Raw genomic sequence first — 25,162 nt, forward strand, 5'->3', positions numbered from 1 at the left:
TGTTTTTCTTGCAATCAATGAGATTCGAACACATGACTTTGATCTTGATACCAATTGTAGGACCAAACGTTTGCCGTTTGAACAAAACATATAGCTGATAATATCTTTTAAACTGCACAGCAGTCCAAACACCGTGGTTCGATCATTTTACCCAGCAGAGATAATTATTGTACTCCATGATTTCATGTCATATAAAAAATTGCTCGGCTCAATTTTACTTTGTATAATATAAGTTTTATTATTTTCACATGACCCACATATATATAAAAGCATGATATCAAATAATAAGCAATATTTTTTAGATTTAGTGATTTCGGATAAACAAATGATCGATAAAAAAAAATATAAGTTACTGAATTAAAATCAAACTTTAACAAGTTTTAGGACTAAATCACAATTTTCTTATTAAGTGAATATATTAAAGGTTAAATGTCAACTTATTCACCAGAACCATATATTTATAATTAATTATTTTTTGAGAAGATATATTTATTATTAATTATTATTCTACATAAATTACAAATTTCTATAATTTTTTTACTCTTTCATATTACATAACAATTTTCCTTGATTATCTCATATCACGTACCAAACAGTATCACAATAATTGTACAAGGATTAAAACGATATCTTTCCTGTAACTTCCAAAGTTATGGCAGATATACGTACATGTTTTACTTTTTTATTTTCACCTCTATAAATATTGTATAGTAATTAATCATATCCTAATTGCTCTCTCAAAACAATAAATAAAAAAAAACACTCTTTGCATTTTCTTTCGGTAATTACAACTTCTTTATTAATTCATGCATTATTTATTTTTTAATGCAAAGATCTAGTTTGAGCATACATTAAAATTGTTGCATAATTAAGATATTTATCCGTATCTGATCAATCGATTGGGAAAATTTTTATACGGTACAAAATCTTAGAAGTTCGACTACCTTAATTACTAGGGTGATGAATTTATATATGAATTAAATATATATGTAGTTGACGGCCTATTTACTTATCTAATAAAATGTTGACGAAATTTTAAAATTACATGTGCAAGAAACACAATAAACTATAACAAGTAAAAAGAACTTCATAATACAATTAATATTGCTGCTCTAAACGTAAAAAAAAGCACGTCCATTAATTATATTTATATCAAGACTTTATTTTATAAAATTTTATTTATTACATGCATGTATCATAATATATCAAGACAAACATCAAACCACCACACTAGAGTCATTATATATAATTTCCCTGCTCCTCAAGATCATCCATAAATGACATATAAAACATATTTTAGGATACCATAACCAGTGGCGTTGAAATCCATGTAAGTGGTGGTTACGGCAATACCTCGTGCCAACCGAAAAACTCCGGTGCCACCGACAATCGATAATTCTCTAGCAGCACTCTGTAGGGGATTCCGTCCAAGCACGGAGATGGTACTACCATTATACGGACCTCCTCTGAAGTAAAAATTGACATACACGCACACAACCAATTCATTCAGGTCGCAAAAACCAACCATCCCTTGGCCGCGGCCGAGTGGTTGGGAACTCGGATCGGGTCCGGCGGTAATCAAGTCATCGGACATGAACAACTGTCCGAAGGCTCCGAATGAAGCAGACGAGCGGTTAGATCTTGCTATCTCGTAAACCGTTTGTCCCGGACCCCCCAAAACGTCTTGAACGTACACCTGAATGATAGCGGTTTTCGGCTTGTTCTTCTTTAGGTTTTGGAACCATGTCTCCACCGGTTGAGGGCCTTGGCTCGACGCCACGATCGCATGAATGAGAGAGTAAAGGATAAACATTGGAATCACCTTAAACTTTGCCATGTTACTTATTTGGTTTTGTTTTAAAAGATAATATCTTTATATGGTTTTTATATACACATATTGTGTTGCGGATGAAGAATATATATAAATAAGCTCAGTTGTGCCACATTTTATTTTTTTATTTAATAAAAGTTTATATCTATAGATTAGAATCTTCTACCTATTTATGATAGAAGTCATGCCCTTTTAATAAATTTTTTTTTAGATAAATTCCCTTTTACTTCAATAAATATATAAATACATATTATATATATGGTTTATTTTTTAAAAAATTTCAAAAAATATAGATTTGCCTTCAGAAATGGGTACTTAGGAGTTAGGACAACCTAGATAAATTCATTTCATCATATATAGAGGTGGTACCGTGGCTATTTAACCATGGTTTATATAAACTGTGGCTAAATTAGCCATGGTTTTATGATTTTTTTAAAAAACCGTTGCTATATTTTTATTGTGATACCCGTGACCAAATTCATGGTATAATAAAGAAAATATATTTAAATATATTTTGGTGTTTATCGTGCTCGATTGACCCCCACTTGCTGAGTGTTTCCCAAAACACTCACCCCCTTACTTTGCTCCCCAGATAAGAATGAAGATGAGTTAGATGACGAAGAACAGAATAAGTTCTGAGGTTAGTGAGGATGGATCAGTTCAAGATGAAGAAATATTTTTACATTAAATTTCAGTTTCGCTTCCGCATTGTTGCACTTGTGTTTTTTCTCTATAAAAACAGTTATGGTTTATGAAATAGACTGGTTTTTGGCAAGACTTGCACTATAAGGCTTGTTGTTTCAATGTTAAATTGTTAAACAACGCCAATGTCAACTAGGCCCGGTTTCGGGGCGTGACAAAAGTGGTATCATAGTCAAACCAGGTTCATGATCTTGATGGAAAATTAGGATGAAGAATGAAAATGATTCTTGGGATCTAGTAAGTAAGATTTGGAATGATGAGGAATCACTTGGAGACGAACAATGGGAACTAATATTATTTTTAAGGTTAGTATAGAAATGAGAATGATTACTTAGATTTATGTTCGAATCATTTTGGGACTATTATTTAGGTTACTGACCACGTTAATCGGTGTGAATAAATTCAACTGGCAAGCGTACCAGGTCAAGTAATAATATAGTGGACAAAGGTCCAAGTGACGAACCCACAGGGACTGTATAAAAATGATTACCAAAATATATTTATTTTAACCTAATCTAGACTAATTAAAAGGATGATTTCAGATTTTTAACTAACAAAAAAAATTGCAAATAAAATTAAATAAACTAAAACGGAGCTGGAAAAATTGGATTTAACTCAAATTTGGTAAAAGTTCGATCAAGGACTCACGTAGGTACCAGACAATTCATGTAACAAGCAGTCAATCTAAAATATCAGACTTAATTTTCATTCACGGGAATTTTTCTAATTTGTTCGAAGGACTATTTCTAGAACAATCAAACCTATTCGAATATTGATGAACCAATCTTTCATAATTCTAATCAAATTCGAATGCATGAATAACTGTGAAAATTCAGTAAACACCTAAACCGTATAATGAAACCGAATTCTATGTTGAATATCAAAGTGATCAAAATCGAAACCTCCTCTGTCGACTTGGAGTCGATTAACATGCAAGCAAATAACTGGCCAAAAAATTTGCAAGACAAATATAAATTCGATAATCAATAAAATCAAATGAAGTCAAAATCTCAAATAAACAAACGAGTTTTATACATAAATTGTCTGGCCCAATCACGTGGCCTTGATCGAAAAAAAAACTAATCAATAAATAAATTCATGATCAAACAAGGTTTTTAATCATGAAAATTAAAAATAAAATCAAAGAAAAGAATAAGAAAATCTCCCAAGTCGTAGCCTAGCCGCCTCTGCGTTGTGTTCTCTCTGCTGCGATCCGAAACTGGAACCCTTATTCTTATGCTAAAAAATATATTTATAGGTCCCAAATATTAAAAAGATAAAATCCTTCCCGAGCAAGAATTTTCAAAATAAAACTCTGGTCCCGCGGCTCGCTCGAGCGAGCATAGGGTCTCGCTCGAGCGAGCACTCTTCTGCTCCGAAGAATTTGATTTCCGTCTCGCTCTCTCGAGCGAGCACAACCTCTCGCTCGAGCAAGAGACTCTCTGTTTCCGAAATTTCTTTTCCGTATTTCTCACTCGAGCGAGCACAAGCTCTCGCTCGAGCGAGACACTTTCTGGCCCGAGAAACTAATGCACAGCTTCCTTGCGGGAACGTTTAGAGTTAACCTCATCTCCTCAGCACGATTGCGCTTCTCCATGTTTGTTTGCACCAAATTGTTGTGCAAACAATTTCGTTTGCACAAAAACTAGCGCTAACGCGCTTGTTCCCTCCCGTTTGCACAACATGTTGTGCAAACAATTTCGTTTGCACAAGATGTTGTGCAAACGCGCTTCAATCTTCTTTTTTTTTTCTTTTATTTTTTCTTTTCCTCTCTTCTCTTCAAAACTTTTTTAAATTTCATTTTTCCTACAAATAGAACCCGGAGAATGAAATTCACACAAATGCAATAAAACACAAAATAACACACAAAATAGTATGAATGCACACAAAATAAACATAAAAATATCACAAACTAATGCATACAAAATGCACTTATCAACACCTCCATACTTAACTCTTGCTCGCCCTCGAGCAAGAAATGCAAAAACAAAATTCAAACAAAAACATAAGTAAGGATGATTCAATAATGTGCACAGCCTCCGAGAAGTTCAATCACAAAACCAAAAACACAAACATGCTCTCAACTTTTCATAATACACTTTCGGTTTAACGTGAACGTGCGTGTGTGAAATGTCATTCCGGTTTCATGCAACTTAGACCGAATTCGTCTCAAATCTACTTAGCGACCTATAACAAATCAGTGGAAGTTTCAATTTTCAAGTGCCCATTCCTTCCAACCTCTAGACATACCCACCTCCCTTGAGATAATGAATTACACACCTCCGGATTTTGCACCCGGTATTGCTTTAGCCCCAATAATTACCTGCTGACTTAGCTATAACTGGCTAGGATACGAAAAATCATTCTATTTTTTTTTCTAATCCTCTCGTCTATAGCCCGGATGGAGCATCAATCCCATTTAATCCGCATACTTAGCCTTAAATTTAATTTTTTTATAGGATTTTAATCCTTTCAAGGCCCGGATGGAATTGTATACAAAATTATTTTTCTAGGTGCACCCAAGATCATAAGTGTAAACTAGAGCCTCATCAAAGCAAAATTTTTCAAAAATAATTTTTTTTCAACATAAACTTCATCATCATTGGCTATTATGACTCATCCCACTCATGCAAGACAACACAAACAAACAAAAATAAACAATATGAAAACAAACATGAAACAAGACAGATGCAAAACAAACACACAAATGCAAAACTAGTCTACCCCTCATACTTATCCAAAGCATTGCCCTCAATGCTCCAGAACAATGAACATGATGCAAACAAACAAAAACACCATGAAAACGAAAATAATACTCCCCTGGTTTTCGATTCATTTTCTTCCTTCTTGACTGTATCCTTGGTGATGGTAGCCTCAGTCTAGATAAATCAGCAGGCACGGCAAACTGGCATGGGAGAAAAACAAAAATAATAAAAAAAACAAAACAAAAACAAAATAAAAAGCAAAAACACTGGTTTGCCTCCCAGTCAGCGCTAAATTTTTAGTCTATAGCCCGACTATACTCCTATCTTAAGTGGCAAAATTCAAGGTGGTTTATCCACCGTCTGTGAAAAACTCAGGTCAGTCCTGCACTTGCATGCTACACCGTTAAAAAAATTGTGCAAGGGACTAATTCCTACAGAGAGCTATACCTGCAAACATTCATCACCATAATCATGAATCATAAACCAAATTAATCGCAGAGCAAGATTTTAAAATTGGGCTCTCAGTAGCCGACTTTAACATTTTAAATATAACTTGCTCATCGTTCAGTCTCAAAACTAACTCTCCTCTCTCAACATCAACTAACGCTCTACTAGCAGCAAGAAAAGGACGCCCTAAAATCATAGGCACCTCACCATCCTCATCCATGTCAAGAATAACAAATAGGATAAATCAACTTGTCTATCTTGACTAGGACATTCTCTACTACTCCTCTCGGATATTTAATAGAACCATCAGCAAATTTGAGAGATATAGCAGCAGGTTCAATATTCTCTACACCTAATTTTCGAGCAAAACAATATGGCATTAAATTTATGCTCGACCCTAGATCACACAAAACATTATTAAAAGACAGACTTCCAATTTGACAGGGTATAGAAAAAATCCTTGGATCTTGCACTTTTGGTGGAAGCTTCTTGTTCAACACCGCCGAGAACTCCTCATTCATCGTGACTTGTGTAATATCATCCAGCTTCTTCTTATTTTTCAGCAAGTCTTTCAGAAATCTTGAATAGTTCGGCTTCTGAGCTAAAGCATCCGCAAAAGGTATGTTAATATGTAGTTTCTTGAAAATTTCAAGAAACTTTTTAAATTGAGAATCAAATAACAGTTGCTTAGCTATAAGGGGAAAAGGTAGAGTAGATATATCAACCTTATCATTAACTTCAAATTTTGAAGTCTTACCTTTCTTACCTGCCTTGGAGGAATTTTCAACACGCACATCCTTCATAACTTCTGCAATTTTCGGCCCCTCCACAGTAGATGTTTCGTCCCTCTGCTCCTCAGATTTTTCAGATTGTGATCTAGTCACTACCATGATAGCATTCACGCCTTTTGGGATTGAGCTCAGTGTTGCTTGGTAGGGATCCAACAGGACGAGTTGACAATTGAGAAGCGATTTGACCCATCTACTTTCCAACCTCTGCATCATAGCTTCTTGATTTTGTAAGCGAGCCTCAGTACCCGCCACATATTTCATCATTATTTCCTCGAAGCTCGGCTTCTTCTCCTCTTGCTTGGGCTGCCAGTTCTGATTATAATTGTTGTTGTAGGAGTTGTACGGCTGTCATCCTTGATTTCCTGTAAAGTTAGCCGTTTCAACTTCAAACAACTTTTGCTCATCTTGCAGATTCCCTTGAACTGGCACTGTTTTCATGAGTGCGACTTGGTGTGTGAGAGCGTCGATCTTTGCATTCAGAGCCATTAGAGCATCGACCTCTAGAACTCCGGATTTCTTTTCTTTCTTCACATCCGGCCACCCAATATTGCTCTCTGCCATATTACCGATGATCTCCCAGGCAGTTGCCGGAGTTTTCCTGAACAAGCATCCATTAGCAGCAGCATCCAGCATAGATCGAACCGACTGATCGGCTCCATTATAGAATGTTTGGTTCTGCTGGCTTTGAGTAAGATTATGTTGAGGACATGTCCTCAACATCTTTTTGAACCTGGTCCATGCCGCATGTAGAGATTCTCCCTCCTTTTGCTTGAAAGATATAATATCTGAGAACAACTTCGCCATCTTAGTAGGAGGGAAATACTTGTTCAGAAAAGTCTGAACAAGTTGGTTTCATGTAGTGATGGAACCCGCAGGTAAATCATCTAACCAGTCAACAGCTTCACCTTGAAGAGAGAATGGAAATAACCGCAGTCGCACTGCATCAGATGTTACCCCATTAAATTTGAACGTGTCGCAGATCAACAGAAAACGCTCCAGATGAGCGTAGGGGTCTTCCACAGACGTACCCCCAAATCTAGCTTGTAATTGGATCAGCTGAATTGTAGAGGGCTTCAGTTCAAAATTGTTCGCCTCAACAGCGAGGCGAACGATGCTAGATCCATAACCTTCAACTGGCGGCCTAATAATATCCCAAATAGTACGATTGTCCGCCATCTATCCTAGCACCTGAAAGTTACAAAGAAAAGAGAGGAATTCAGAATTTAATAAAAAAAAATTAAAATAAAGTCTAATCTCAAGAGAAACAAAAATTCTGATATCATAACAGTCCCCGGCAACGGCGCCAAAAACTTGACCACGTTAATCGGTGTGAATAAATTCAACTGGAAAGCGTACCAGGTCAAGTAATAATATAGTGGACAAAGGTCCAAGTGTCGAATCCATAGGGACTGTATAAAAATGATTACCAAAATATATTTATTTCTACCTAATCTAGACTAATTAAAAGGATGATTTCATATTTTTAACTAACAAAAAAAATTGCAAATAAAATTAAATAAACTAAAACGGAGCTGGAAAAATTGGATTTAACTCAAATTTGGTAAAAGTTCGATCAAGGACTCACGTAGGTACCAGACAATTCATGTAACAAGCAGTCAATCTAAAATATCAAACTTAATTTTCATTCACGGAAATTTTCCTAATTTGTTCGAAGGACTATTTCTAGAACAATCAAACCTATTCGAATATTGATGAACCAATCTTTCGTAATTCTAATCAAATTCGAATGCATGAATAACTGTGAAAATTCAGTAAACACCTAAACCGTATAATGAAATCGAATTCTATTTCTAGTCAGTTTTACACTATGTTGAATATCAAAGTGATCAAAATCGAAACCTTCTCTGTCGACTTGGAGTCGATTAACATGCAAGCAAATAACTGGCCAAAAAATTTGCAAGACAAATATAAATTCGATAATCAATAAAATCAAATGAAGTCTAAAAATCTCAAATAAACAAACGAGTTTTATACATAAATTATCTGGCCCAATCACGTGGCCTTGATCGAAAAATAAAACTACTCAATAAATAAATTCATGATCAAACAAGGTTTTTAATCATGAAAAGTAAAAATAAAATCAAAGAAAAGAATAAGAAAATCACCCAAGTCGTAGCCTAGCCGCCTCTGCGTTGTGTTCTTTCTGCTGCGATCCGGAACTGGAACCCTTATTCTGATGCTAAAAAATATATTTATAGGTCCCAAATATTAAAAAGATAAAATCCTTCCCGAGCAAAAATTTTCCAAAAATAAAAATCTGGTCCCGCGGCTCGCTCGAGCGAGCATAGGGTCTCGCTCGAGCGAGCACTCTTCTGCTCCGAAGAATTTGATTTCCGTCTCGCTCGCTCAAGCGAGCACAACCTCTCGCTCGAGCGAGAGACTCTCTGTTTCCGAAATTTCTTTTCCGTATTTCTCGCTCGAGCGAGCACAAGCTCTCGCTCGAGCGAGACACTTTCTGGCCCGAGAAACTAATGCACAGCTTCCTTGCGCGAACGTTTAGCGCTAACCTCATCTCCTCAGCGCGATTGCGCTTCTCCATGTTTGTTTGCACCAAATTTTTGTGCAAACAATTTTGTTTGCACAAACACTAGCGCTAACGCGCTTGTTCCCTCCCGTTTGCACAACATGTTGTGCAAACAATTTCGTTTGCACAAGATATTGTGCAAACGTGCTTCAATCTTCTTCTTTTTTTCTTTTTTTTTTCTATTTCTTTTCTTTTTTCTTTTCCTCTCTTCTCTTCAAAACTCTTTTAAATTTCATTTTTCCTACAAATAGAACCCGAAGAATGAAATTCACACAAATGCAATAAAACACAAAATAACACACAAAATAGTATGAATACACACAAAATAAACATAAAAATATCACGAACTAATGCATACAAAATGCACTTATCAGTTACCTAGTCGATATAAATATTTAAGTTTGTTCTAATTTTGGATTTATAAAGAATTATTTGGGAGATAATGTTTGTCACATTATATATAAATAAAAATTTTAAGTCATGATTGTCGAAGTTTAAGTTAGCTTGACAATATTGGATTATATATATGGATGTGATTGGGTTATAGTATGACTCGAAGGATTTTATTAGTGTTAAATACTTAGAAATTTTTTTTTCCTAATTAATAAGAATACATTTTTTTTTCATAAGGATCATATTTTTCTAGAAATAATTAAAAAAATAATAATAATTTTTCATATTCTATCATTTGACTATTTTTTTTTACCTTCTTAATCATTCAATGACAAAGTTATATGTCACTATCAAATTAATCTCTCTAACATATTCTTAGTCATATATTGTGTATATTTTGATAATCATTATTCCTTTATATTTTTAAAATGGAAATACATTTCAAATATTTATTTTTTATCTATCAAGTTATTGGAGTTTTCCAATTTATTTTCAAAAATTTTGTTACTGATTTCAGAAAAACACTGTTTATGTTCCTAAATATTATGCATTTAAAAAAAATGTTTTTTTAACTAATATTAGATATAAAAAAACATTTTACTTCGTTAAAATTTTTCTCTAGAGTATTAATTTTTAATTCACTCCTCCGAGAATATTTTTTTAAATCATTTGATTTTCTTATGTTGAGATAATTTTGAAACAAAACCTAAAGATATTTTAAGTTATCGTTTGATATTTTATTTTCAAATTATGTTTGTTTATAAAAATCAAAATATAAATGTCAAGTTTCGAGGACGAAACTTTTTATAAGAAGGAAAGAATGTAATACCTGTGACTAAATATTTGAAAATAATTAACAGATTATATTTAAGAAAGTTTTCACCAGTCAATATATATATATATAAATACACACACACACACACACACATATATATATATATATATATATATATATATATATATATATATATATATAGATATGATTTTGGTATAATTATTTTTCTAGATAATTTTATTCTCGATTCAATTGTAAATATAAACTTATAAATTTAACTTTTGATATGGACACGTTACTATTGAATCTTTAATTGATAAGTTAATAGTTATAAAATTATTTTTAATGAATATTAATGAGTAAATTAAAGTTACTGGACAGTTTCTCATTTGTGCTTTCAATATTAGAATAAAAAAAAATTGAAAGCTCCATTTAATTTGTTGACATCCGTTTCATGTAATCTAGTGTCTATAAATTCTTCTTGGGCAAATGACCAAATTATGTTTCAATTATTATTTTTTTTCAGCAGCTTCCAAATCGTGTGTTAGTAATATATTTTTTCTTGAGTTTTGTCTTTTTCACCTCATCTTTTATTCTCTTGAAATTTTAATTCTTCTATTTTTCACACACAATCATATGAACGACAACCATGTCCGTATCGATTTTAAGACAAATTCCATGTCTAAAACAATAAACGATAGCAACCACTATCGAGAGCATTGAAAGGTCAATGGCCATCGAAAATAGTCACCATTCAAGCATAGACATTGAGTATTGTGTACTTGTGGATATTTAAGGATGCTTGAGGTTTATAGTTCTTAAGTTTTTTCGTAAAGTCGATGATCGAGGATGGTCCATGCAATCTCTACTATATGCATTCGAGGTCAATGGAAGAGGTAAGTGGGCTTCTAACTTTCTTTTAAGTGATATAAGTTTCTACATTTATATTTATTTTTGCGTGTGAGTTAAGTTTTATAACATAAATACTTATACTTTTGAAAATTCAATCGACATGATAATATTCGTTTCACTTTGATATATATTATTTGTTGGCTATTCGTGATATTATTTGAAGCATGTTAGAATTATTTGGAAATATTTGAGATGCACTGTTAAGAGTCGATTTAGAAATGGTTAAGGAATTTCCGACGATATGATTTGATTTGATTTGATATGGCCCTGATGCAGTGGGTTATAATAACCGTTCCTTTGGCCTCGCCCCTTAGAAGAGTAACATATAGGGGACTGATCAGTAGAACCACGGAAAATGAGATAATTAACAGTGCAATATTTGCTTCGTATTTGTTCGAATTCAGCATGCTTATTTTGTTTCGAGATTATAAAATATACATGAGTACATGTAAATATATTTTGGTGTTCCCGTGACCAAATTCATGGTATAATAAAAAAATATATTTAAATATATTTTGGTGTTTATCGTGCTCGATCGGCCCCCACTTGCTGAGTGTTTTCCAAAACACTCACCCCCTTACTTTGCTCCCCAGATAAGAATGAAGATGAGTTAGATGACGAAGAACAAAATAAGTTCTGAGGTTGGTGAGGATGGATCAGTTCAAGTTGAAGAAATATTTTTACTTTAAATTTCAGTTTCGCTTCCGCATTGTAGCACTTGTGTTTTTTCTCTGTAAAAACAGTTATGGTTTATAAAATAGACTGGTTTTTGGCAAGACTTATACTATGAGGCTTGTTGTTTCAATGTTAAATTGTTAAACAACGCCGATGTCAACTAGACCCGGTTTTGGGACGTGACATTTATTTTTTACATAAAGTGTAATTTCTATTTTATTTTTCGCAAATATCAGTGTGAACTTCACTATAGTATTCACTACTGCCTTCCGCAATCCACACTACCCATTTATGATTTATCCATGAGGATGCATCAATGATGAATAAGTATAGTAGAACATATATATTTTTACATTTATAAAATTATCTAATAAATTGTTGAAAAATAATTTTAAAAAAAATTAATTAAATAATTATACTTTTTGTGATATTAGTATACATATATTTACAGTCGTAATGGATAATAAAAATAGTTACATTTTTAATCATATAACGTTATATTAGTCCACTAATTTGTATTTGTTTTTCTGACGTAGTGTTGGATATTGTTGCCATGCCCGAGGACATATGTCAGCTTCAATACAAAGACTGAAATTGAAAACAAGATTGCAAAATAGAGAACTATACTAATACCGTGAATTGGCTGACGATGTTACAAAAAGAAAATTATGTAAATTATAGAAACAATAATGTAATTTTCGCTGGATAATTATTTGAATGAGAACTGTTTCGGTAATATATATTGCAAATAGTCGTGCAAAGTACGTATATACGTAGTATGCATTTATGCTTAGCACTCTGTGTGTGCGCATGGCATGATAATTGTTCGATCGTTAATTTGTTGACATTCGACATCTAGATCCAGTAAAGTCATACTTCAATTTATATTTAAATAAGGTCATATCATAATTTGATATAATATAATTAAAAAAAGTTAAAAAAAAAGGAATTAACTGTAATTTAAAACGATGATTAAAAAAAAGAAAAAAAAAACAGACCATGAGTCCATGACACCAAGTTTTGTCTCAATATATTACCCTTAAATTTAATAATAACTAGCGGTTTGCATATTTGAAATATAAATACATAAATATTATCAAGATTGAGTAAAACTTTTTTAAATGTATATTAAATGCAATATATACCTCTACAACCTAATCTCTATAATACGTGCAAAGGAAAAAAAATCAACACCAATAACTCTCCTTTATTGAAGAACATTTTTTGAACAAAAATAAAGAAGAGTTCTTGGGTCAAAATTTGTTCAAGGAAAAAAATAAATTCTTATCCGGAATACAAATCAGAATATGTGCATCTCGTTAAGAAACACGTGGAGGAATTAATTTCTTATCAAAGATAAAATGTAACCCATGTACAATTTAATTTCCGAATCCATAAAAAACCAAATCAAAAGAATTAAGCAAAACGATAAAGATGAATAAACTATTAATTCCTAAATGCATGAAAGCACTTTCAGTCGAGAGGAGACCTGCTATCATATCTCGAAATTGAATCTAGTTGACATGGGCTTTATTTAACGTTTTAACATTAAACAAAAAACCTCGAATTACAGAATTTCGGAATAACCAATTTGAAAAGAATATTAACTCTTTATTTAACTAAGCTTGAAAATAATTACATTAAGGATTTTTCCTTTTTGACAAAGATATGATATTATAGGATATGATAGGTTCAGATATTTATATCTTATGAAAATCTATAAAATAAATATTTACCTAGATTGAATACTATCTCGATAAGGAATTTATATGTATTGTGGTTAGTAAATATTATCAAGATATATGTGATTATTCTTAATAGAGTCATGTTCCTAATAAATTTTTATTTTCTTATTTATGTAGGACTCTATCTAAGAAATCCTTTCCATGCTTGAACTCTTATCTATAAAAGGATTTCTGCGCACAAACAAATCAGCGCACAAACAAATCATCTCTTCAGAAGAGAATTCACACAGCATCCAGAGAAGAATCACGTTCAAGAATTTGAATGTTTCTGAATAAAATTGATGTGTTCGATCATTGCTGAGGTTCCCATGTTGTCGTGCGTGTTGAATACATCAGAGAAACCACTTAGTTCATATTATTGTTCGACGATATTTTTGCTTCTTCAAATTTTGGCATACGGGAGTTGCATCTGATTTATTTATTATTCTAAGTATTTAGGATGCAATTTGGTTTCTCGATTTGTCGAGAAATTTAAAGTTTAATCTTTTTTTGTAAAAATCACTAGTATTGGTTTGTAAAAATGATTTATGTTTTCTAGTGATTATTTGGTCCTAAGACACCCGCACAAGTACTAGTTACTTGTGCATAATTATTTCTGGTCTAATTTATTTTACTTGATATTTTTATATTTTTTTCCACTGCTTGTTGTCTCTGGTGTTGTAACACCACAGACAACACAAACTCTACACGACAATCTGCGATTAAAACCTATCAAATGGCATCAGAACCAACTCTTGACATTACTAAGTAAGTTCCTGGTTGTATTTTTAGGTTTGTCATGGACACACCGTATACCAACGTTGCAATTCGCCCACCAATTCTGGATGGTACCAACTATGGCGTTTGGAAACTAAAAATGCGCATATATATCAAATCCATTGATGCAAGGGCCTGTCAAAGAGTTTTAGACGGTTGGTCACCTCCAACGAAAAAAGATGTGGAGGGTGAAACCGTACCCAAAACAGAACCTGAATGGATAGCTGATGAAATTCAATCTTCTAAGTATAATGCGAAAGCTATTAATGCTATATTTACTTCAGTTGACATGAATATATTTAATTTGATATGTACTTGTACTTGCGCTAAGGATACATGTGAGAAACTTCAAACTCATTGTGAAGAGTCCAAGAGCGTGAAGACAACAAGAATGCGACTACTGACATCCAAATTTTAAAAGTTGAAAATGAAGAAAAATGAAACTATCATGGAATATAACTGTCGGTTGAAGATCATAGCCAATGAAGCTTTCACTCTTGAAGAACCAATCGGGAATGAAAGGCTTGTCAGTAAAGTCCCTCGTTCACTACTAAAGAGATTAATCAACAACAAAGTCTAGGCAATAGATGAATCCAAGGATACAACTGCAATGATATTGGATGATTTAATAAGCTCTCTCTGCACATATGAGATGGAGATGGAAGAACAGAACCAAGACAAAGGTAAGACCATAGCTTTTCAAGAATCCAATGATATTCACAAAGATTTTTTACAATTGACGCATGAGGTGAATGAATCTGATCTGGGATACGAATAAATCGCTTTGATCACGAAGAAGTTTGGTGAATATCTGAAGGCGATGAGATAAAAGAAGAAAAGTGAAAAATGAGGACAACTTTCTAAATTTCCAAGTTTTCTTGCACCAGAAAAATCCCAGAAACTAGTTCCTGCTCGAGGATCTCGACAAAGGTATGGGGGTAAGAATCAATCCTCTGCAAAAAAATTTGATAATGTACAATGCAGGGAGTGTCAAGGCTATGAACATTATGCGAATGAATGTGCAAATTATTTTCGCAAATGTATGAATACTTCCTTGAGTGATGATGATTCTGAGGAAGATCAGGAAAAGGATGAAGAAGAAGATCATACCTGTAGTAGTCCGGTTCTATTTTACAAGATTAATTGACTTTAAACATGTTAGAAAATGACATATAATTTTAAAAGTGTCAAACATGTTTAAGGAGTCTTTATTTGGTAAAAATAAGTGGAAAATCAGATCCGGAACGTCCGAAAATGATGGGGTAGGTCCTGGGGGTCCAAAAATGGCTTCGGAAGGAGCAAAATAGTTCAGAGCTCACGGACCAGTTCGGGCCCTCCGAACCCGAGTTCGGATCGTCCGAACTCAGCAGAGACAGATGTCTTAAAGGCTCGGACAAGTGGCAGTTCGGACCGTCCAAACCCAGTTCGGATCGTCCGAACTCCGCCTATAAATAGGCCATCCGAGAGCCTCATTTTTCACACCATTTTCATATATCTCTCTCGGTTCCAGTTTGGTTTTAGGGGTGTTTCCAGCCTTCCTAGGCTTGGTCCGGAGGTTGGCCAGGTGCTCCGGGGTTGCGGCGGAGCGGTGCCCAAGTTCTGGGGCAGTCGTCATCAGCGTGCTGACGACGGACGCAGGTATAGCTCTGGCTCCTTGTAGTAAATAGGGAGTATGCTATAAATTAGTTAAGACTTTTAGAATAAGTTTATAATGCATGAGTATTTTGCATTGTAGTGCGGATTATAGGCTTGGACTTTAGAGCTGGTATAGCTTGCCTAGTAGAACTAAGGTACATAAGTACAGACTGAGATAGCCAGCTGAATATACATGTTATGTGCTGCATTATTATGTGTTGCATTATTATCTGTCATGATATGCATGATTTACTGTTCATGATTTGTATGCAGCATTTGCATACCATGTTGAGCTTGTTATCCTTTTGAGATAGCCAGTTGTTCTAGGGTCGCTCAGCCCTAGGGTTGTTGTTATTATACGATCGGGTACCGTGTGACACCCACTGTACCGACGGGGCAGCGTGTGCGGTTTTACCCAGGATGGTGATAGTCCAAGATCGGGTTCAGTATGTGTGGCATCCACTGGATCTTCGGAGCAGCGTGCACATATTGGAGGCGCCTGTGTACTGAGCAAGATTTTCCAGATATGATCCCAGTTACCCAGAGCATTCATAGTTCATGTTGCATGTATCATATAGACCTGTATATTCAATACTTTACGTACTGGGCGTTAGCTCTCAGGTCCTTGCTTTTATCTCGGACACCCCATTCGACGGGGCAGGTTTGCAGGTGGATCAGGAGCGAGAGATGTAGTTGGTCGGTGACCAGGGCTTGGTAGCAGGAGTTTTCAGAAGAGTTTTAGATTAAGATTTTATTCGGTATATTCGATTTGGTTGTATCATTATTTGAGGATTTATTTAAGATTTTTCGCTGTTATTTCTCTGATTATGTTTAATTAAGTTAAATGCATGTTTAAGCTTCTGATTAGTAGGTGATTACGGTGCGGGTCACTACAATACCTCATTAACTGCTTTGATGAATGGAATGAAGAGTTTTCAGGTAAATCCATTTGGTGTTGCCTCCGGTGTTGCAACACCTAGGTGCAACACAAGTCAAAAGTTAGTACGCTTTGCTGCATCCAATTTTGGTAGTTCTGGCGATCAAGAAGAACAGGTGGCTGAGGAAATTACTCTGGAAAGTGTTCAGATACTTTATGAGGAGCTGTATACTGATTGGGTCAAGCTAAACAAGTTAAATATAACTCTCTCTAAAGGAAATGTTGACCTAAAGTCTTTCGTGGCTAATATGGAGATACTAATGAGCAAAACAGATCTTGAACTAGACATAGTAAAAATGAAGCTTGAAAAAGAAACTCTGACACTTGATAAGTTCAATTCTAGCAAAACCAAGCTTGAGTTTATTCTGATTATGGGAAATGTTGCATGGAAAGTCTGGACTCGATTTTTAAAAATAGTGTGTTTGAAACTAGAGAGTCTTCTATATTTTTGAAAGAAGATAACAATACTTCTAGCACTCCTCTAGTCGCTCTTCCAATCAAAATAATTCCATCTAAAGAGATTGTTTCTGCTCAAAGGACAATACAATGGAAGCGCCCTTTTGTGTTTGATTACTGTTTCAAACTTGGTCACATCAGACTGTTATGTTGAAAACTCAAAAAAGACAACATGCATTAGGAGTCAAGATTTTGTTGCCCCCCGTGTTGCACGACACTAGGAGCAACACCACCAACAAGAGACACACAGTAAATAAAGTTTAGGTACCAAAGTATAACCTTCAGTGCTTTGTTGTTTATACTTCAATGAAAACTAATACTGCAGGAAACTGGTATTTTGATGGTGGAAGCTCCCGTCACATGACAGGTTCAAAAGAACATCTTACTGACTACATGAACAACAGAATGGTAAAGTGTCTTATGGAGGTGGTGCAAAAGGAAAATTGTTGGAAAAGGAACATTGAATGTAGAAGGATTCTCAAAGCTTCACAATGTGCTACACATCGATGGACTAAATGCGAATTTAATCTCTATAAGTCAATTGTGTGATGATGACTTGCATGTAAAGTTTGATAAGAATACCTGTGAAATTTTTGAAAATGCTAACATGTGTGTTATGATAGGTAGAAAATTAGCATATAATTGCTATCAACTTGGAGAGAATATAGCTTGCAGACACACGAAACTCGACGATCTTGATTTATGGAACCAAAATCCAGGACATGTAAACTTCAAGACTTTGAAAATTTTAAGTATGAATCTCTCAGAGGTATGCCAAACTTAAAGTCTGGAGTTCCATATGTATGTGGTGCATGCCAAAAGGGTAAGCAAACCCATGTGTCACACCCTATGTTACAATACTGTGGAACAACACGGTGTCTGAAACTTTTGCACATTGACTTAATGGGTCCCATGAAAGTGGAAAGTTTTGGAGGTAAGAAGTATTCTTTGGTATGTGTTGATGACATTTCATGTTTTACATGTGTAAGATTTATTAGAAAAAAATCTGCTAATTTTGATGTTTTAAAAAAAATGCACAAAAGATTACTAACCTGCATGACCTAAGGTTGGAAGAATCAGGACTGGCCATGGTAAAGAATTTGAGAACTTATCGTTTTCAGCTTTGCGTGATAAGAAAGGAATATCACATGAGTTCTATGTTCCAAAAACTCTTCAACAAAATGACATAGCTGAAAGAAAGAATATGATGTTGCAGGAGATTACTAGGGTGACGATGAACTCAAAGAATATCTCGAAGACATTTTGGACAGAAGCCTAAAATACAGCGTGTCGTATCTCAAATCGTGTGTACTTGAAAAATGGTTCTACTATGACCTCCTATGAAATTTTTTTGGGAAAGAGGTCAAATCTCAAATATTTTCATGTTTAATACAGCGTGTCATATCTCAAATCGTGTGTAATATTAGTTCTTTGATAATCTTTACCTAAGCTTGAAAGGAATTAAATTAAGGATTTTTTTGACAAAGATCTGGTATGATATGATATGCTAGGTTCAAATATTTATATATCATCGAAAATCTATGAAATAAATATTTTACCTAGATTGAATAATATCTTGATAGGGAATTTATGTGTATTATGGTTAATAAATATTATCTAGATATATGTGATTATTCTTAATAGAATCATGTTCCTAATAAATTCTTATTTCTTTATTTATATAGGACTCTATCTAATAAATAATTTTCATGCTTGAAATCTTATCTATAAAAGGATTCCTGCGCACAAACAAATAATCTCATCAGACGAGAATTCGCATAGTATCCAGAGAAGAATCATGTTCAAGAATTTGAAGGTTTTTGAAGAAAGTTTTTGTGGATGATCGTTGTTGCTGTCTTGTGTTACCGTGCATGTTGAAGAAATCGGAGACAATATTTAGTGCATAGTATTGTTCAACGATATTTTTGTTTCTTCAAAATTTTGACATACGGGAGTTGCGTCTGATTTATTTATTGTTCTAAGTGTTTAGGATGAAATTTAGTTTTTCAATCTGTTGAGAAATCTAGAGTTTAGTATTTTTCGTAAAAATTACTAATATTGGTTTGTAAAACTGATTTATGTTTTATATTGATTATTTGGCCCTAAGGTACCTGCACAAGTATGATATTATATTCTAGGTTCAAATATTTATATAGTATCAAAAATCTATAAAATAAATATGGGAAAATTGTTTTTTTGGTTCTGTATGTTTGTCACTTTGTGATTTCAGTCCTTTATATTCTTAGATTTCAGTTTTAGTCCGCTATATTTATATTTTTGGCAATTTTAGTCCTTTTTCCGACATGGCGCTGACGTGGCACCAATTCAGTGCTGATGTGGAGCTGACGTGTACAGTGACACGTAAGCATTTTCAAATATAAAGGACCAAAATTGCCAAAAATCGAAACATGCAGGACTAAAACTAAAATATGAAAACATAGAGGACCAAAATCGCAAAGTGACAAATTTACAGGACCAAATTTGCCGTTTTCCCAATAAATATTTTACCTAAATTGAATAATATCTTGATAGGGAATTTATATGCAGTATTATGGTTAATAAATATTACCAAGATATATGTGATTATTCTTAATAGAGTCATGTTTTTAATAAATTTTTATTTCCTTATTTATGTAAAACTCTATCTAAGGAATCATTTTTTCATGCTTGAACTCTTATCTATAAAAGGATTTTTGCGCACAAACAAATCATCTCTTCAGACGAGAATTCACACAGCATCCTCAGAAGAATCATGTTCAAGAATTCGAAGGTTTCTGAAGAAAGCTTTTGTGGCTGATCGTTGCTGTTGTCCTCGTGTTACCGTGCATGTTGAAGACATCGGAGACAACATTTATTGCATAGTCCTGTTCGACGATATTTTTGGACAGTCAAGTGAAGTCGAACCTCTAGCATTCATCGCTTATTGAATTTTCATCTCGTGAATTCGTGGTTAATTAATTTTATTTCTTGCAAATTTCAGTTTTATAAACAGCAAGTATTCCAAATTTCTGGCTAAATATTTCCCACCTGCTAAGTCGGCTCAGTTTAAAATAGAGATCACTACATTTAAACAGCAATATTTTGAGCAGTTGTATGAAGCCTGGGAGCGGTACAAAGAATTGCTTAGGAAGTGTCCGAACCATAATTTTTCGGATTGGGAATAGATCGAATTATTTTACAATGGTTTGAATGGCCCAACGAGGATTTATGTGGATGCTGCAGCTGGAGGTTCAATATTTTCTAAATTTTCTGAGCAGGCTTATGAGATGCTTGAGCAAATGACTGCTAACATTTATCAGTGGCTGAGTGAGAGATCTGTAATAAGAAAGCCTGCTAGAATTCATGAGGTTGATGCATTCACTGCTTTGACTGCTCAGATGGCTACTATTTCTACACAGTTGGATGTACTGACCAAAGGGAATCAAAGTTCTACTGAGACAGCATCACTGCCGACTGCCGTAAATTCTGCTGATGGATTTGAGAGTGTGGAGCAAGCGCAATATGTGAACAACATGAATTACAACAATTATCGAGGTAATCCTGTACCCAATCAGTATCATCCTAGTTTGCGTAATCATGAGAATTTTTCCTATGCAAACAATAAGAATGTGTTGAATCCTCCACCGGGGTTCAATACTCAGAATGGTGAGGGTAAGGCATCTTTGGAAGATTTGGTGCATAATTTTATTTCAGAGTCTTCCACAAGATTTAAGAGGAATGAGAATAAGCTGGATAGTATGGAGACGCACTTGACCAATGTGAGCGCTTTTATAAAAAATCTTGAAACACAAATTGGTCAACTGGCGAATGCATTGAATAATCAACAGAGAGATGTGTTTCCCAGCAACACTGAGGTTAATCCTAGAGAGCAATGCAATGTTGTCACTCTTAGAAGTGGTAAAGAACTTGCGATTGATAACCCAAAGGCAGTGGATGATGAGGAAGTTGAAGAGATTGTGGTGGAGTCCAAAAATTCTGATAAAAAAAATTCCAGCAAGTCTGCAGTTGTGCTTGAGAAACCGTCTGTGCCAAAATCTATTCTGTCATATCCTCAGCGGTTCAAGAAGAAAGTGTTGGATGAAAAATTTTCTAAGTTTCTTGACATCTTCAAGAAAATCCATATAAATATTTCATTCGTTGATGCTTTGGAGCAGATGCCGCATTATGCTAAATTAATGAAGGATGTGATGGCAAGGAAGAGAAAACTTGAAGAGTTTGAAACAGTGAAGTTGACAGAGGAGTGCAGCGCCATCCTGCAAAAGAAACTGCCACAGAAATTGAAAGATCCAGGGAGTTTTACTATTCCTTGTATTATTGGTGGTGCGACTGTTAATAGGGTATTATGTGATTTAGGTGCAAGTATTAATTTAATGCCTTTGTCTATTTTTAGGTCTTTGGAGCTTGGCGAGGTGAAACCAACCACGATTACTCTGCAGTTGGCAGACCGTTCTCTGACATATCCTCGAGGAGTTGTGGAAGACGTTTTGGTAAAAGTAGATAAATTTATTTTTCCTGCTGACTTTGTAGTGCTTGACATGGAAGGAGATCAAGATGTCCCTCTAATTTTGCGGAGAGCGTTAATTGATGTGCAGGATGGTGAATCTCTACGAGTTGGTGGTGAAGCTGTCACGTTTAATATCTATAAAACCATGAAATACAAAGATGAGGTACATTCTTGTAATCGCATTGATTTATCTAATTCTTATGAGAATAATTTTTGTGCAGGATTGGAATTGGAGGACGCTTTGGCAAGGTGCTTAATTAATTCCATAACCCAATTTGAGGGGGATGATTGGGAACTTAGAGAGCAAATTCTTGCTCTTGAAAGTTTGCCAAAGGAAAAAGATGGCCAAGACAAAATTAAAGAATTTTCTGAGGAAGTAAAAAAAGAGGTACCAGTTTCTTCTACTCCTGAATTGAAAGAACTGCGTGGTCATTTATGTTATGCATTTTTGGGAGAAAATTCGACTAACCCGTTAATTATTTCATCTTCTCTTACTCATGATGAAAAAGATAAATTATTAAGAGTTTTGAGAAAATTTAAACCTGCTTTGGGTTGGTCTATTTTTGATATCAAGGGAATTAGTCCCAATATTTTCATGCATAAGATTTTAATGGAGGAGTCGTATAGTCCTTATGTTGATCATCAAATGAGGTTAAATCCTGCGATGAAAGAAGTAGTAAAAGTTGAGGTGTCGAAATTATTGAATTCTGGTATTATTTATGCTATATCTGACAGTTCTTGGGTGTCGCCAGTACAGGTTGTGCCAAAAAAAGGAGGTATGACTGTGGTAAAAAATGAGAAAAACGAGTTGATTTCGACTCGTACCGTTACTGATTGGAGAGTTTGCATTGATTATAGAAGGTTGAATAAGGCTACTATGAAAGATCATTTTTCTCTTCCTTTTATTGATCAGATGCTTGATAGGTTGGCAGGTTATAAACATTACTGTTTTTTAGATGGCTATTCTGGCTACAATCAAATTGCTATAGAGCCAGAGGATCAAGAGAAAACAACTTTCACATGTCCCTATAGTACATATGCTTTTAGGAGAATGCCATTTGGTTTGTGTAATGCACCGGCTACTTTTCAGCGGTGCATAATGGCAATTTTTTCTGACATGGTGGAAGAAGTTATGGAAACTTTAATGGATGATTTTTCTGTGTTTGGGTCTTCTTTTGATCATTGTTTTCACAATCTGACCCTTGTTTTGCAGCATTGCCAAGAGAAAAATCTAGTTCTTAACTGGGAAAAATGTCACTTCATGGTGCAAGAAAGCATCGTACTTGGGCATAAAGTGTCATCTAATGAGCTTGAGGTGGATCGAGCAAAAGTGGTTGCGATTGAAAAGCTTCCACCGCCAAATAATGTGAAAGCCATTAGAAGCTTCTTGGGACACGCCGGGGTCTATCGCCGTTTTATCAGAAATTTTTCTAAAATTACTAAACCTTTGTGTAATTTATTAGAAAAAGACACATCTTTTATTTTTGATGATGCGTGTTTGCAGGCATTCACAAAGATCAAGGAGGCATTAATTTTTGCGCCTATTATGATTGTGCCTGACTGGAAGGAGCCGTTTGAAGTGATGTGTGATGCCAGCGATTATGCTGTGGGAGCAGTTTTGGGACAAAGAAGAGATAAAATGTTTCGGGCAATTTACTATGCCAGCCGCACTCTTGACGGAGCCCAAAAAAATTACACTACTACTGAAAAAGAGATGTTGGTTGTGGTGTTTTCTGTCGACAAATTCAGGTCCTATCTCATTGGCTCTAAAGTAATTGTTTATACAGACCATGCAACAATTCGCTATCTATATGCCAAGAAGGATGCCAAGCCAAGATTGATTCGGTGGATACTCTTACTACAAGAGTTTGATTTTGAAATTAGAGACAAGAAAGGGAGTCAGAATTTAGTGGCGGATCATCTGTCTCGCTTGGAGTTGGAAGGAAAAGCTGAATATGAACTCATCAAGGAGCAATTTCCTGATGAACATCTTTTTGAGGTAAATTCTAAACTTTCTTGTTTGCTGACTTTGCTAATTTTCTTACTTGTGGTGTTTTGCCTCCAGATCTAAATCATCACCAAAGGAAGAAATTTTTCCATTATGTCAAGTTTTATCTGTGGAATGATCCGTTTGTGTACAAGAAGTGTTCAGACCAAGGGATAAGGAGATGTGTGGACGAAACTGAAGCAAAATAAATTTTGGAACAATGTCATTCTGCACCGTATGGTGGTCACTTTGGAGCCACACGGACAGTCGCCAAGATACTTCAGTCTGGTTTTTATTGGCCAAATTTATTCAAAGACAGTTATACCTTGGTAAAATCATGTGATAGATGTCAAAGGATGGGAAATATATCTAGGTGTCATTAATTACCTCTCACCAATATTTCAGAAGTTGAATTATTTGATGTGTGGGGAATTGATTTTATGGGACCATTTACTATATCTTTTGGGAAATCTTATATTTTATTGGCTGTTGATTATGTCTCGAAATGGGTGGAAGCAATCGCCACCTCCACTAATGATGCTCGTGTAGTTGTGCAGTTTGTACAGAAAAATATTTCCACGAGATTTGGAACTCCAAGGGCCATTATCAATGATGAAGGTACGCATTTTTGCAATAAAATCTTTAATTCATTACTAACAAAATATGGTGTTAGGCATAAAGTGGCATGTGCATACCATCCTCAAACAAATGGGCAAGCTGAAATATCCAACCGGGAAATTAAGCAAATTCTGGAAAAGACTGTCAACACGAACCGGAAGGATTGGGCAATAAAGTTGGATGATGCACTATGGGCATACCGGACTGCGTTTAAAACTCCGATTGGCATGTCGCCATACAGGTTGGTCTTTGGTAAAACATGTCATCTGCCAGTAGAGTTGGAGCATCGAGCATATTGGGCAGTGAAAAAGTTGAATTTTGATCTGAAACCTGCCTGTGAAGAGCGATTGTTGCAGTTACATGAGATCGAGGAGTTTTGTAATCATTCATACGAAAATGCCAAGCTCTACAAAGAACAAACCAAAAAGTGGCATGACAAAATATTACTGAAGAGATAAATCGAGCCTGGACAGCATGTATTATTGTTTAATTCTCGCCTCAGATTATTTCCAGGTAAGTTAAAATCAAGATGGTCTGGTCCGTTCACCGTGGTGAAAGTGCATTCCTATGGAGCCATTGAACTGAGCTGTCACAATGGTCAAACCTTTCAAGTCAATGGGCAGAGGTTGAAACATTACTTTGGCAATGAAGTGCGGAACATGGAGAAAGTTGATTTGATAGACCCTGCATAAACACTCCAGAAAAGTTGGGCTTGTTGGAAAACGGTGTTCAGATCAATTAGAATTGA

At 34.8% G+C, this 25,162-nt stretch overlaps 1 protein-coding gene and 1 non-coding gene across 2 annotated transcripts; one reads left to right on the forward strand and one right to left on the reverse strand.

The window, feature by feature from the left end:
* Nucleotides 1-20,347: 20,347 nt before the first annotated feature.
* On the reverse strand, nt 20,348-20,453 carry LOC140869892 (small nucleolar RNA R71). Its single transcript, XR_012146882.1, has one exon. It is a non-coding gene; the product is annotated as a small nucleolar RNA R71 (small nucleolar RNA).
* Nucleotides 20,454-20,682: 229 nt separating this feature from the next.
* LOC140860690 (uncharacterized) lies at nt 20,683-23,880 on the forward strand. Its single transcript, XM_073263697.1, has 7 exons — nt 20,683-20,763; nt 20,911-21,375; nt 21,460-22,197; nt 22,384-22,968; nt 23,023-23,211; nt 23,314-23,808; nt 23,875-23,880. The coding sequence occupies exons 1-7, from the start codon at nt 20,683-20,685 to the stop codon at nt 23,878-23,880; spliced, it is 2,559 nt and encodes an 852-aa protein (XP_073119798.1).
* Nucleotides 23,881-25,162: the final 1,282 nt, after the last annotated feature.

The sequence above is a fragment of the Henckelia pumila genome, chromosome 4 (genome assembly GCF_033568475.1).
Source record: "Henckelia pumila isolate YLH828 chromosome 4, ASM3356847v2, whole genome shotgun sequence".
Taxonomy (NCBI): Eukaryota; Viridiplantae; Streptophyta; class Magnoliopsida; order Lamiales; family Gesneriaceae; genus Henckelia; species Henckelia pumila.